At 47.7% G+C, this 15943-nt stretch overlaps 1 protein-coding gene across 2 annotated transcripts in view; it reads left to right on the top strand.

Annotated features, from left to right (window-relative positions):
• DIS3L2 (DIS3 like 3'-5' exoribonuclease 2) overlaps positions 1–15943 on the top strand; it is a 193299-nt gene that overhangs the window by 88054 nt on the left and 89302 nt on the right. For both annotated transcript variants that reach the window (XM_035132940.3, XM_035132941.3), the window contains exons 8-10: positions 1002–1096; positions 2258–2505; positions 8286–8459. In XM_035132940.3, coding sequence (XP_034988831.2) covers positions 1002–1096; positions 2258–2505; positions 8286–8459 — 517 coding nt within the window. The remainder of the gene's footprint in view (positions 1–1001; positions 1097–2257; positions 2506–8285; positions 8460–15943) is intronic.

Here is a 15943-nt window from a genome sequence, read left to right as displayed (position 1 = left end):
GGTCCTGCTCCGAAACTCTATAGCCATTGTACCACACTGGATCTAAGAATCAGTGCCTGAACTTGGTTTCCCCCCTCTTCCCTCCCTGTCCCTCACTTTTTGCATGTTGTGGCTTTTTTTAAAAAGAAAGAAAGAAAAGGATTACAGGGCCTGCCTCGTTTTAATTCCTTGTTCAGTAAGCCACTCTGGGAGCCCACCATAAACAAATAAATGGATAACTGTTGCCTCTCGGTTTACGTCTTGCTGGCATCCTCTCTCTCTCCCTCCTCCCTCCCTTAGAGCAGGGTGGGGAACCTGCGGCTCTCTAGAAATTGTTTAACTCTGACCATCCCATTGGCCATGCTGGCTGCTGGGGCTGCTGGGAGTTGGAGCCTAGCGGCATGTGGAGGGACACACGTCCCCCCCCCAGCCCTGGACGACTGATGCAGGACTTTTCCTAAGCTTTATGGAATAACTACGGCTGGCCCTTCGCCGGAGACTATCTCCTTGCAAGGTGCGGTTTTGAATTCTAGGCTAAATGTGCATTTTATAACCTTTCATAACATTCTTTAAAGGAAATTAAATATTTTAATGAACGCAATCACTTAAAGGGGACTATTTATGTAATGCGAATAGTTAAAGTGACCCCAACGCGAGAAATGCCAGGAAACTCTAACACTTTTTATTTGCATTTAATAAATAGAGCGTGTTTTCCACCATTTTGTTTATTATGGCTGGTATAGATGTACTTGTAAATTTTGGGGTTTATTTTTATTTCAGCAGATGTGCACAATGGAAGTTGACCATATATCTGTTTCCCATTGCAGCCTGGAGGGATATTGCAATGCCGCTATTTGTTCCAAGGCAATTTTGACATGCCCTTTCCTCTTCCTTTGGCTTCTTTCAGCCTGGGCCAGCGCTCCAAGCTGCCCCTGGGGACTGCCAAACAGGGACATTAAAAGGCTTGAAGGAAGGGAAGGAAGCAATTGTAATGTGTGCGTTTTTATGTGTGTGTTCCGTAGGCAGGGACCTGGAGACCTGCGGCCCCCGCCATGCGAAACAGGAAGACTCTTCCAAGCCAAACGATCCGGACCAGTTCCTGCAGAAGACTGCCAAGGTAGCATCCCATTGGAACTGAGCTCAGGGTGCTGTCAGGAGGGCTCATTTCCACTCCCCTGAGAGCAAGGCATAGGGTCCCAGGTCCCACCCAGGTCCCAGGCATCTCTAGGTAGGGCTGAGAGAGAGCCCCATACCCTGAAATCATGGGAGAGCTGCTGACAGCCAGTGTAGTCAGTATTAAGCCTAATGGATGCCGTGACCTGGCTTGGTATAATGTCGCTTCTTGGGCATAAGACTCTCATCCAAGCCTTTTGCTTCCTCCAATCACCCACTCACTGCCTGTTTGTGAGATGCTTAGCTTTGAGTGCCACAAATGCTCAGGGCGACATGTGGGGTCATGGTAAGAAATCCCCTCTCAGCCATGAAGTCCTCCCCCCTTGGTTCATTTGGGCTGGTCGCTCTCTCTCAGCCTCACTTACTGCACCGTTCTTGTTGGGGTGATAAGACAGGGCTGTGCTGTGGGGATCTTTGCACTCAGCCTTGAGCTCCTTGCAGGAAAAGCAGGATGCCGGTGCAATAAATAAAAAATCCTATTTCAGCTCAAGGACATCTGATATTGGGGGGACCTGATTTGTTTAGGGCATGTGAACAAACTGGCAGCCAGCGCTGCTATTTTAAACCGGGTTATGCGAGTTCTAAACGTAATCTGGCTGCTGCATTTTGGACCAGCTGAAGCTCCCAAGTTGTCTTTAAGGGCAGCCTATGCAAAGCACATTGTAGTAGTCCAGTCTGGAGGTTATCACAGCAAACAGTGCCATGGCCAAGTCAAGGGGCTGTAGCTGCCAAACCAGCTGTGGGTGGAAATAGGCACTCCTAATCTCTGATGTCACCCCCTGCGCCTCCCACGAGAGCATTGGATCCAGGAGTTCCCCCAGAGATTTGGAGCTCCTCCTTCCAGGCGAGTGCAATATCCAGTCCAGAACAGGCTGCCTCCCCTCCTTGTTCTTATGTGGCCGTTGCTGTCCTGTAGGCACAAGACCGGCCAGCTGCTTCTCGCCTCTGGGGAGTGTTCTTTAAAAAGAGGAGTAGTCATGGCCCATGTGAAAGCATTTCGATATGCCGTGGGTTTGTTCCGGGCTTGGCTCCTTTGCTCTCTTTTTTGGAATTAAATGCGTCCCTTTCCTGCGCTTCCGTGGGCAATTCCCTGTGGCTCCTGCAGGTGGTCTACATCTTGGAGAAAAAGCATTCCAGGGCAGCGACCGGCTTCATCCGCCTCCTGACCGACCGCAACAGCGAGCTCTTCAAGAAGTGCGCCATGTTCTCACCTGTGGACCACAGAGTGCCTCGTGCGTACGTGGCCTTGGCTGACTGCCCGCCGGACTTCATCACCAGGCCTGAGGACTATTCCAACACTCTGTTCATCTGCCGTATCGTGGACTGGAGGGAAGACAGCAACTTTGCCCTCGGGTATGTGTGCACTGTACATATGTCTTTATTTATGTATTCACAGGTTTCATAAGCCGCCTTGGCAGTCAAAAGAATAAAATCAAAGCACAAGAGGTTACAGACTCAGTATGCTAAGAGCAATAAAACGATTCCTACAATTCTGAAGTTAATACTACTATAAAATGACTGGGTGACACTTAAGGGGGAAGCCTTCTCAAACAAAAGATGCTTCAATAGACGCCTTAATGTCAAAAACACTGGGCACTTGTAGATTAATTTATATCCTGCCCTTCCTCCTGAAGGGGCCCAAGGCAGCCGTAGGCAACTGATTCCAGAGGGCTGGTGCATCAACACTAAAAGCCCAGTTCCTAGTGCATATGAAGTCCACCGCTGGGGGTATGTATCATTCTCACCAGTGAACCATTTGAGGAGTGCTGTTGCCAGGCAGCGATATACTGGGCAAGATGGTGCCTTAGGTAACCTGGTCCCAGGTTATTCAGGGCTAAGGGTCAAATCTTGAACTGCACTGGTAACATAGTGGCAAGCAGTACAGCTCCCTTAGCAGGAGCGTAGCATGGTGCTGATGGGACATCCCAGTTAGCAATCTTGGTGCCGCATTCTGCACTGGCTGCATCTTCTGGACCAAGCCAAGGGAAGCTCCACATGGAGCACATTGTGGTAATCCAGCATGTGGCTGTGGACTGAAATTGGGTGAAATGAGGGGGTCTAGGAAGAAGCCCACAAGCTTAGCCTGCAGGAGGTCCCTGGCATCTCACTTGTGTGTGGCTCAACATGGCTACACAGCCTTTCTGCTGTACCAGTGAAGGCGGTGAAGGTCCTGTGTGAGTGCCTGGAGGCGGTTGGAGGATGGATGGCGGCTAACAGATTGAGGTCGAATCCTAACAAGACAGAAGTACTGTCCGTGGGGGACAGGAGGTGGGCAGGTGTGGAGGACTCCCTGGTCCTGAATGGGGTAACTGTGCCCCTGAAGGACCAGGTGCGCAGCCTGGGAGTCATTTTGGACTCACAGCTGTCCATGGAGGCATAGGTCAATTCTGTGTCCAGGGCAGCTGTTTATCAGCTCCATCTGGTACGCAGGCTGAGACCCTACATGCCCGCGGACTGTCTTGCGAGAGTGGTGCATGCTCTATCTCCCGCTTGGACTACTGCAAGGCGCTCTTCGTGGGGCTACCTTTGAAGGTGACTCGGAAACTGCAACTAATCCAGAATGTGGCAGCTAGACTGGTGACTGGGAGCAGCCGCCGAGACCACATAACACCAGTCTTGAAAGACCTACATTGGCTCCCAGTATGTTTCTGAGCACAATTCAAAGTGTTGGTGCTGACCTTTATACTCTAAACGGCCTTGGTCCAGTATACCTGAAGGAGCGTCTCCAGCCACTCTGGGCTGCCTCTAACAGACTATAAAAATGCAATGAAACATCATTAAAAACCTCCCTATACATGGCTGTCTTCAGATGTCTTCTAAATGTTGTATAGGTACTGTCAGGGGACCTTCCTACAGGGAACCTCCTCCCCTCCTGCTGACCAGCACTTTGCCCAGTGAGAGCAGCAGCAGCAGCGGGTCAGGTGAGGGGAATCAGGAAGTTAGCAGGACGGAGGTGTCAGGGCTCAGTGATGTTGGAGAGCCCTTGACCAAGAGGTGGAGGGGAACAGGCAGCCCCTTCCGACGCCCGAATTAAGGCGCACCACCAAACGTAAGGTTGGGAGGAGGCGTTTTGGGGTGCCCAAACTCTTATGCTGGTCACGCAACAGGAAACGTCCACTCCCGGATTCTGCGAGTGACTGAGAGGTCATGTTTTCTGCTATCTCTGCACTGTAAATACTATGCACAATAAAACTCTTAAAGACAGAGCGGATTTGGGCGTCTTACTCAAGAGCAGCCGCAACAGCACCATTACAGTTACTTATCTCTTTGACATCTGATGGGAGGGCGTTCCACAGAGAGGGCGCCACTACCAAGAAGGCCCTCTGCCTGGTTCCCTGTAAGCTCACTTCTCTCAGGGAGGGAGCCACCAGAAGGCCCTCGAAGGTGGACCTCAGTGTCCAGGCTGAGCAATGGGGGTGGAGAGGCTCCTTCAGGTATACAGGTATGTTGGGGCTGGCCATTCATTCTCACCAACTGCAGCCGACAAGGCAAAACCAGGGCTCATTTAGTTTCCCTGGCCTGGGCTTTCTGGTAGCTGCTGAAAAATAGAAAAAGGGACGGAGGTTGCTTTCACGGTGGGTGGGTGCCCATTGTCAAAAAGCTCTGTTGTAGAGCACCCTTTTCCAACCTGGTGCCCTACAGATGTTTTGGAGCAAAAAAATCTCCAAAACATTTGGCTGGCAAAGACTGTTATAGAGCCTCTGTGTGGCTCAACTTGCCTCCCAGCCCAGAGCCTTCTGCTCGCCTCCCACTTTGTATCCACAATGGCGTTGTTCTTGAGGGTTGTTTCCAGTTCTGCCCTTCACTCTGCCTTGCCTGTGCTGACATTCCTGCCCTGGACCTCCCTGCTTTGTCTCGTCTGACAGTCCTTTCCACTCCCTGCACAGAGACGTGGCTGGTGGGGACGAGGGTGATGCATAAGGCCACAAACACACTGCGTGCCACAAGGCCTGCTTTCATCTCCCTCTCACCCAAAAGGTGTCACTGTCTGCAGCTTGCCGGGGTTTCAGATAAGGGACTGCCCTGGCCCCACCTGGAAAACGTTGGTCTTGGGTGGTGTGAACCTTCTCTGCCTGCCCTGCCGCTTACTCTAAGAAATGTGGAAAAGGGAATGGGGTTTCCTTTGAGGTTCTGCCCTCAGAATCCCCCTTGGAAGTGGATCCAATCAGGAGCGAGTGAAACCTGGACTGTGTGTCCTGGTGGTGTGCTTTTAGGGGAGGGGGTTTACTTCCGCAACTCTTGGGTGCCACCTGGTGGTCAATTGAAAGGTCCTTCCTCTTGGAAGGTGGCTGCTTTGACAGGTGAACAGAGGAGAGTGGTGTGCTTTCCCCCCAATTTGCTTTACGTGGGGAAAGTAGCAGCAGAGGAAAGATAATGGTATGTGCAGGTGTGGGTGTAGCTGAAGGTGTGGCTCTGTGGAAGAATCCCATCATATCCCCCCCACAGGGCTTAGGGTGGTACCTGCATTGGCCTTGGCTGGCTCATAGCTTCACCCGCAAGAGAGCAACTGCAGGAGGCGGATAAGAGGCAAGTTTGCAGGTGTTTCAGGTTTAAGCATTTTGCATCTCTGGAGGGGCCAGGATTTAGAGATATCACTTGGGACACTTGACTGGAATACACCAAGGGTTGCTGGGTGCAAGTGTCCCAAGACCTGGAAGCCTTACTGAGCCTCTTGGCGCTGATCTTACTATCATCTCCTGACCTCTGTTGCCTCTTTGGCTTTTGAGAGCAAGGGCACACTTGGCAAATCAGTCAGAGCTGAGCACCCAAGCTGCATTGGCTCCTACCACCCACCAAAATTTGCTCTTCAACAGCGGGCAAGCGCCTGAGATTGATAGAGATTTGAGTTTGAGCTGAGAAAGAGCTGATGCAAATGTTTTCCAGTTTCGATTTTGCAATACCAAATTCAGTGGCGTAGGCATTTTTCCTGAAAATGTAAAAAATGCAACCACTTAGATATTACGACAATTTTTTGTTCTTTTTTTTTAATAAAAAAAATCTTGCCTGGTGCCATTGTTTCCTTTGTTGTCTGCATTTTGGCATCATTCCTCCTTCTTTCCTGAATTACTTACCTGGGTAATTTAGTGAGGTCACCGTGCTAATTACCTAGTTGGCTATGGCTACGAAATGAGGTCACTGAGTGCAGTTGGGCAGTGAGGGCAAGTGAAGGGCATTATAAAAGTGAATATTCAAATTTTTTTGCACGGGGTGTGGATAAATCACCCAAAGGGAAAGTGCTTTTTGGCATTACTGGAAACACTTACGAAAAACTGGGAGTAGCTCTTAGCTGTTCGACGTTATTGAGGCCCTTTGGCTGAGATCTGCCATTAATACGGATGCATCTGCACAACATTACCATTGTCTTCTTTTCCAACTGCCTAAGATATCCTCTTGCTGTTCTCTGTAGCAGGACATTAGTGTTGTCTGGGGATCTGCAGAAGGGTATTAAGGAAGTTCCCTGGGGAGCTGTAATGCCCAGACTGGCATTACAAAAAGGGAACGGATAAGAACTTTACCAGTAGTTCTGCTGAGTCTCTAACACTTGTCGTTGCTCATTGCAAAAAGTCTCTTGATCAAGGCTCAGGCCGGCCTTGGTGTTGGAACTTTGCTTCCCATCTCTTTTCCTTTCTTGCCCCAAAGTACTTGTGTATGAAGATGCATGACCATGGAGGGGCTTGGGTGTGTCAAGGAATAAGGCACATGTCTCCCCTAGGTGTAGGAAAAGCTTTATTTCCAGCACAGGGTAGATGGCTTGCCGGCCTCTAACAATTCAACTTTGCACAGAACGGCTCTGCTTGGCTCCTCAGTGTTGCCTCTGGGGAACCTCCCTGTTTCCTGTAACTTGCTACTTCATCATTTGTCTCAGAGATTTCCCCAACAAACTTAATGATAGAATAATTTTCTTTTTCAAATGACTCATCATTATTGCCAGGCCAGACAGCTCTACGCATCCCATTTTCTCCAAGAACCAGTCATGTCTGCCTCTTAGCTCTGTCTGAAGCAGGTCTGCACAATGTATTGTCCTGTCCCGTGGGGACAATCCCATTGTTTGTGGCCCTTTCTTGCTGGATATAAAAAGCACCTGCAGCAATGTGCTGCTCCCCCCCACCATTTTGGGAAACTTAATCCTGAATTTATCCAAGAATCAGTCTTTGAACCTTGCTACTAATCTCCCTTCCCCTTCTTTAAGTCTGAACTGGTGTGTTTTAAGTCAGAGGAAGCCAAATGGAGGTTTATAGTGGGGTGTGTGTGTGTGACTGGTCTCTCCCTGAGCTGGAGAGACCCACTTTGTTGGCCATGGCCCGAATATAAGCCACACCCGAATATAAGCCACACCTTTAAAATTCAAGGGGATAAAAGAAAAAAAGACAATACCTGAATATAAACCGCTCCCTTAAAATTCTGCAGGCACTCACACCCATTCCGTTTTACCGTATGTCTGTTTCAGCAGCGATATCGTAAGGGCCAGCTTTTGTAAGGTCATGAAATTAAGATGCACTCTAACTTTTCACGGTTGGAATTTGGGAAAACGTGAGGCTTATATTCAGGCCAATATGGTAACTAATCCTTGCATGTATGTGGCAATCCCTAAGGAAGAACTTCTGCCCTCCTTCAAATCTTTTGCTGCAGAGTAGAAGGAGCCCTTTCTAACACAATGCCCAGAAAGTGTTTCAGAATTTGCCATTAGTTTACAAGCTAGCAGGCAGTCGTGTGATCAAGCAGTAGCCCAAGTGATTCCCCCCCCCCTCCAGCTGAGCGAAGAATTTGAGCCTGGGTCTTTAGTGTTCAGACCTTACTTTCTTGTCTACTGTGTGGCGCCTCCCATCCTAAGTGTAGAATATAGGCAGGTTGGTTTCTGCCGCTCTGCAAGGTTTCATGCACATTGTAATCCAGCAAAAAGTGTGCCCCAGCCTTCCCCCATTTTGGTTCCTTCCAGATGTTTTCGAATAGAACTCCCATCACCCTGTGTGGCCAGTGGTTGTCCGGACAGCATCAGGATGGAGCAACTGTTTCTCTTTCTCCCCCCCCCCCCGCCCTACCTGCATGCTCCATTGGGGGTTGTTGAAGTATCCTGTAACCTGCTCAAAATGATTATGCCCTTTTTCTTCGACTTCTGTGTCTCCTTTTCATAGGCAGTTGGCTCAAAGTCTCGGGCAGGCTGGTGAAATTGAGCCGGAGACGGAAGGCATCCTCACGGAATACGGTGTAGATTTTTCGGACTTCCAGCCCGATGTCCTGCAGTGCCTCCCCCAGAGCCTCCCCTGGGTTATCCCACCAGAAGAATTTGCCAAGAGGAGAGATTTAAGGTAAAAAATCTCTCAGCCGTTTTCTTTCAGGCCTCTTGTCCGCTTGCAGGTTGCCTTGGGGGGGGGGCTCTAGCGGTCTGGGATTCTTTCACATGGAAAATAGGCCAAGTTGTCTTGAGTTTAGGCTGGATGCAGACAGCTTTTGCGTTTGGGAGGTTTTGCCTTCAAAGGACTTGTGAGGACAGGAGGGCATATTTGAATGAAAGACTCAAACTGGAGAACTTTGGGACCTTTACTTATTTATTTTTGGTCCAGTATTACAGCTTCTGGCATGGTGGGGGTGCAAAATGTACAGACAGTACATTTAATTTCATTTTCTTTTTCATGGTTCTAATTGTGACTGCGACAGTAGCAGTTTTCTCAGTAGCGTGGATCCCTCTTGCCGGGCACATTTTAATAGTAAAACTGTCAACTTTGTAGAACACGTTTTATGGGTCGTGTCCGTTGACCAGCGTATGGAAAGTAGGAAAGGCGGTGAGGATTGTTGGAAATCTTCAGACCTGCCTGTGGGCTTTGGTGGCTCTTTGCAACGAAAGCTCTGAGATCAGCTTGTGCTTCCTCTCTTTTCATAAGCTGCGTCGCTCATCAAAGGCCCATCTCTTGAGTCTACAGATCTTGGCTTGGATTACCAGACAGCCTCTAAGCAGATTACATAAAACAACTTAAAATATTCATTAAAAAAAACCCGCCGAAAGAAAACTTTAAAAACAAGTTGACGCGAAATGTTAACAAAAGATAAACAAAAGCAGTATTTTAACGATTGCACACAATAAAACTATAAGTAATTGACGTGTCTGGGTAGCTTTGTTGAAATGAAGGTTTTTTAGCAGTTGCCAAAAACAATACAGCAGAGAGTTCCAGAGAGTAATGAATCAGCAGCCAGTGCAGATATCTGAGCAGGAGTATAACATGCTGGCAAGGTCTCACTCCTGTCGGCAATCACGCTGCAGTTATCTGCACTAACCGTGGTATTCCACTTCCTCAAATTCAGCAGCATGCAAAAAGAGTTTGGGATCGAGGGCTACGAGCCACAATGCCTATGCTCTCCTTCCACAGCTAGAGGTAGCAGTCCACCTGAATGCCAGTTGCTGGAAACGGCAAGAAGGGGAGAGTGCTCTTCTGCTTGAGCTCTTGCACGCCTTCTTTTCCAAACCACAGCGTGAGCTTTTGGGGCTGGGGCGCGACTGGGCCCCATTTTCCTAGAGCGCCAGGAACAGTTGCTTTGACAAGCTGGCAGATGGGTGCCTGGTCCATCTATTAGGATGATCAGGGCAGCAGACACCCAAAGCATGGGGGGAGGCCTCTGCTGGGGATGTTCCTTCGGTGCTCTTGTCCAGGAGCGCCTCCAAACGGCACTGCTTGGAGTGTCAGTTCCGCTTGTCATACACCCCTGTTCCTTAGGCCTTCTGCTTCAGCGTTGGAGGAGCCTCAGAACCTGCCAGTGCACACAGGAGTTCAGGCCTAATTCTCACTGTGGCGAGAGCCCTGTCTCTGGACTGTTTCGCTTCCCATTACAGGCGGGGACTTGTATCATTGAATCCTCTTTCGTGCAACAAAGCAGGACCCCTTCCGGCATATAGAAAACCAGCATGTCAAGGAGATGAACAGGGTTTGAAAAGGATTAAAACTCTTCTCCCTTGTGGGCATAGGCATCTGGTTGGCCACTGTGAGAACAGGATGCTTGACTAGATCAGCCGCTGGCCTCTAGATCCAGCTGCAGGACTCTTACCTTCTTACGGTAATCTTATATGTACAGGGATTTTGTGTATGCGCACACAGCAGAAACTCCCACCTGCAGTCTGTAGTGGTGTAGCCCAAGTCCTTTCTACCCTCAGAGCCCATTGCTACTGCAGGCAGTGTGTTCCAGGTTGCTGAGTTTCCAGGAGACCCAGCCCCCTGCTCTCTACGTAAGCCACCCTGTATTACAGACTTCCTTAAAATGCCTCCACCATCTTCACCTTCTCTTGAGAAAACCCCCAGGGAGGAAGGCAGACAGCTTGTTCCTTTGCTCGCTAGTAGGAAGTTCTACTTAAACCACTGAGCTTCTTGGGCTCTGCTAAAGTCAGCGGTTTGAATCCCCGCAACGGGGGTGAGCTCCCGTTGCTCTGTCCCATTACCTGCCAACCTAGTAGTTTGAAAGCACGGCAGTGCAAGTAGATAAATAGGTACCACTGCGACGGGAAGATAAACTGCGCTCTGGTTTCTGTCATGGTGTTCTGTTGCGCCAGAAGCGGTTTAGTCATGCTGGCCACACGACCTGGAAAAGCTGTCTGTGGATAAACGCCGGCTCCCTTGGCCTGAAAGCGAGATGAGCGCCGCAACTCCATATTCGCCTCTGACTGGGGTCCTTTACCTTTTACCTTTACCTGCAATGGGAGCCCATCCATTCCTGCCCTGTCCTCTCTGAGAACAGTGAAAAATAAAATCTCTGCCTTTGTCATGTCCGATATGTCTTCATTTAAGGAAGCGGGAGGTACAGTTTCATTTATTTTTTGCTCTTCTGGCTGGATTGATTAGAGCCAATGTTTCAAAGCCGAACAAAGCAAGCAAATACGAAGGTGGAAACCAGGGTGGATTTTATTTAAATCAAACTGATTTAAATCACGATTTAAATCACTAGTCAGTAAGGCTTGATTTAAATCATAGTTTTCTACATAAAGACTAATTCTTGCTGGTATAACTTAAATATGCAAGTAGATGAAGATTATTATTAAGATTATTAGAATAACAACTTTTCATATTAGTTTTTTATCCCCAGTTTAATAGGTTAATCATTCATATTTGGACAACTTTACTGTTGTACTTAGGAAGGAGAAAAATAATCATTACCTTAATAATAACAATTTAAATAGATTTATTCAACTGAAACAATAACATTACAGCATATGTTATTTGCTTAAACAAACATCCATGTTTGTTAACTAATTTGGCTAAACAAAAACAAAATATATTTATTTTAAGAAACTTAGACTGTCAGTCCATCCTACACATGAAAAACTTAAATACTGTCCACTCCAAACAATCAGAAAAATATTGTTTCTATTCTATTCACTGAACTTCTTGAAACTTAACACTGAAGGGGTTGTTTCTGTATTCATAGGTTTGTAGAACAATAGGATTAAGGTCTTTTTCTCAACTCTGTTCATGTTATAACATTTTTGCTGTGAAGAAGAGGCATGTGATCTCTGTTGAGTCAAATTCAGTTTTGAGAACTGCAAAAGTAAACCAAGCATCTGTGATAATATCTTGTAGGCAGAGAAACTGCCCAATAATCTTACAAAAACCTCTGGAAGAGCCTGACATTGTGAATGGATTAATTAAACATATACAACCTTATTCTACATAATTAAAAAAACTAATCTTTATTTCATGATGGAATAACCTTTGGATGGTAATATATTTTCCTCAAAAAGCATTTTATTTAAAAAAAATCTGATTTCAATAAAAAAATCGATTTAAATCAAAAAAATCCAATTTAAATCAAAAAAATCCGATTTTTTTTAAATAAAAAAATCATAGATTTTTATCCACCCTGGTGGAGACGGCAATGTGTTCTTTTGGAATTCCAAATGGCATTGAGAAGGCTGAAGGTATGGAGTGGCCATAGATAGATTTTTATCCACCCTGGTGGAGACGGCAGTGTGTTCTTTTGGAATTCCAAATGGCATTGAGAAGGCTGAAGGTATGGAGTGGCCAAAGTTGTGGGGTCCAAGACCTCTTCCTCCTTCCCACCTTCTTCTGTCTTTTTACTTGCCTCCTTCCCCCCCTTGCCAGTTTTTATGGCACAGAGTGCAGGAGAAAAGCAAGGGGTATGTGTCAAAGGAAACGTTGAAGTGCAACTTTCCACCCAGGGCGCAGGGGCAACGCTGGGGAAGGAAATGTTACGTGAACCTGAGAAACCCCAGAGCTGCTTCTGTGGCTTCTTCCAAGTGTTTTTAATTTCATTCATATCTTTTTGTTTCTCTTGCTGCTAAACTGGGGCAAGCAACCTAGCCAGGAAAGTCCTCCCAGAGTGGGAAAAGAAAGAAAACCCCAAATCCTGGAGAGAGAGAGAGAGAGAGAGAGAGAGGGAGAGAAGGGTCATTCTGGGCTGAGCCGCACTGCCTTTTCCATGTCTCCTGTTGTTTAGATGACTGCGGGAAAAGCATCACGTCACTTTTCCTGAAAAGGGCAAATCCCTTGCTCGAAAGGAGATGGCGTACACGGTCTTAACAAGGGAGAGTTTGTGGGGATCATTCTTCACTCCTCGCCTTCGGTTGTGAGCGAGACCAGTGACCTCCTCTGGACCGTTGCAAATGTGAAACTTGGCACCAAAATGTGCTGGCTCTCAATTTTCCAGTTGCTTTCTCTCTCTCTCTCTCTCTTTCTCTTTATTCTTCACTCTCTCCCTCTTTTTTTCCACCGAGTGTCATCCTGCCAACCAGTGATTTTATTATTATAAACAGGATGTTGTATTCACTTTTAAGAAGGAATATGAAACTGGAGGTAGAATTACACACTGCACTTTCTCAGCTGCCAAAATAGAAAACAATGAACTAAAAATACCTAGTGCAGTAAAAGGGTGTTGCGGCAAGGAAATCAGACGGATCCGTGAGGTGGGGTGCCGTCCGAAATGGGGAGTTTGTTCTAAGCCGTCCTGAAACCCTGTCTCAGACGTTAGGGGTGCCAGGCTTTGAACACAACAGACAAGCAAACAAGCATTGTTGCCTGAGAGACCTAGGACCAGAAGAGGAGCTCTGCTAAAACCAGCAGTCGTTAATGAACCTCCCGCATCCCTGTAGGCGGAGTTAATGAAACGTTGCTTTCATAGATGGGACTCTCCAAGGAAGACCCCCTGTGGTTCTTGGGGGGGGGGATCCCCCACCCACATATGAGAGATGTTTACAGGCAGAAGATTTTTGTCTGAGTTAGTTTGCTGGTTAGTTAGGAGCATGAGCTGTGAGACAGGTGAGGTCTGGCCCATGGTCCCAAATACATAAGCTGGCCTAATGCACTACTCTTTTCCTGAGCTTTAGCCTGCTTGGCTGCAGCATGTGAATAAGGCTGACCAACATTGCAGGGTCGTTGTCAGGGTTATAGTTGTTGGGTTTTTTTTTAAAAAAAGAGGCATTGATAAAAAGGGGAAGAATCCAAACCGCAGGCACATACTATGCCCGAGTGCACCCTGTTTCTGCTCCTTCCTCTTCTGGTCCTGGGAGACAGCGAGGCAGGAGGAGGCGGTGAACCACCCTGAGATATTTTGATGGAGGGTAGTAAATCAATCAATCAATCAATCAAACAAACAAACAAACTTGACTCCCCACCAGCCTGACCTTCTCCTATACTTGTTCTTCCCTCTCCAATCCTGCAGCTTCTCCTGCCTCTGCCTCTCGTCTCCCGGCTGATCCACTGACCCCTTTTTCCAAGTCAGTCTCCAACCCTACTTCTCCCGCTGCCCCACTCATCAGTTTCCACCCACCATTCCCCAGTGTCCTGACATGGATCAAGGTGATCCGCTTGAAATCTTTGCGGGTTCAGAGATATGGTACCAGGTGATTCTGGATGTTACTTAAAATGGCAAGCAGGGTCTTCTGAGCGGACTAAAGTTTTCCTTGTTCGTCAGTCGAACAAGCGTGCCACAGGATTCCTCACCTGGCTTTTGTTCTGTCCTAGGCATGGAGGTGCTGTTCTTAGCACTGTTTCTAGCTGGAAACTCCAGGCAACGGGGCGGTCCCTGCATTGCAGCACTGCCTGCCCGCTGGGATTAGCAATGCTAGTATTTAGAGGCTTGTCGGCTGAAAAAACGAGAGGTGGAGGGGACAGATTTGGCTCAGGGAGCTGGAAGGGAAGAAGGAGCATGGCTCCTGGGGACAGAGGGTTCCCCTCAGCAGGTGGAAGGTGAAGATCTGATAAAATAGCTCAGTGCCTGGAAACTGTCCATGCCACAAGCTGGTGATAACTCTAGGAACAGCAAAACCTGTGCTCCTGGAACAGGATGTGTAGAAATGTGCAGGGAACTGATAAGTTGTGGGGACGGCGACTGGTGGTGTGGAGGTTGCTAAGCCGTCTGTCAGAACCTGTTCTCCAACGGAGGTGCACCAAACCACAAATTAATGGGTCTCATTCAAGTCGAGTAGTTTATCGCTGCTGCTATTATATTTATTACCTGCCCTTCACTGTTTAAGGTCCCAGGGTGGGTAACAGCATCAAAAGAGCATTAAAAGCCATTTTAAATTGGAGTCCAGGAAAGGGGATATTGTGGTGTTAGAAACAGTGGGATATAAGTTGGTTCATAGCATGGAAAGGGGGCTAAAGAATAATAAAACTGTCGAGTTGGAAGGGACCCTGAGGATAATCTGGTCCAACCCTCTGCAGTGCAGGAATATGCAGCATAGGGGGATCGAACCTGCAACATTGGTGTCTTCAGCACCACGGTTTAACCAACTGAGCTATTCAGGCCTGCCACTTCATGCTAGCAATTTACATGGGCTTAGTACCCCCATGTATATAATTTGCTGGGGTGTCTAGCTCTTCCTGAGATGGTTGACCTGGGTTGGGGCGGTGCCAATTCAGATGACAGACAAGGGAATCGCCAGATAGAATTGAATGTCAGCCGGTTGGAATAAAAAGCTCCATTTCGAAAACCAGCATGTTGGGAGCCAGACCCTTCTCCCTGACGTGGTTGTGTTCTGTTTAAGGGGATATTGTTTTCTACGGAGGAGCATTCTGTCGCATGATGGAAGCTATGAAAGGAAAGAAGGCTTCTTTGAGGAAACAAGGCTTTCCCAAATGAGAAGAACAGAAAGGAGCACAGACTCTGGCAAAACCAATGGAATGGCAACTGGGAAAGGAAGAGGGAGAAGAGAGTTGGTGTAAACGGCCAGCTCTCGCAATGGAGAGAAATGTATTCTCCCAAGAATCTGCACTTGGAAGTTAACTTATTCATAAATGATGTGGAGTTAGGGCTGAGCAGTGGATTTAACAAGTCTGAGGGCGATACCAAATGGTCTCAGTGGCCTGTCCTTCTGTGATTTCAATAGATTAGTTCCATCTAATCTAGGAGACTGCAATTGTGGGTTTTAACAAGCCACTCTTCTCCCTATCTCCTGCAGTTGATGACAGCTTCTTGATAACTTGGGACCAAGCCTGAGCAGGTCTTAACTTCTGAGCTGTAATGCAAAATGGCGGCCCTGAAGCCCTGCCTCACCAGCTTCTCAGCCTAGACAAGGCGGAAGACTTTCAGATGCACAAAACCATGTGACAGAAAGCCTCTCTCAGCCCAGAGGGATTAGATGAGCCTGTGTCTCCTGATTAAAAGTTGTTTGGCATGATGATGCAAGTGGGTTTCCTGCGTAGGAGTGAAAGTGGGAGCATAACTGGATCACAGGAGCCCAGAAGTCTCATTTACTCAGCAAAAACAGCGGGGCCAGCTTCCTTTATTACGTCAAGGTGGACATTTGAGGAGTATTGATGGTGCTGAAACTTTGCTTCTTGAAGCTTTCTTA

This window comes from Zootoca vivipara, chromosome 5 (assembly GCF_965207765.1).
Source record: "Zootoca vivipara chromosome 5, rZooViv2.hap1.1, whole genome shotgun sequence".
Lineage (NCBI taxonomy): Eukaryota > Metazoa > Chordata > Lepidosauria > Squamata > Lacertidae > Zootoca > Zootoca vivipara.
This window is presented reverse-complemented; position numbering and strand designations above follow the sequence as displayed.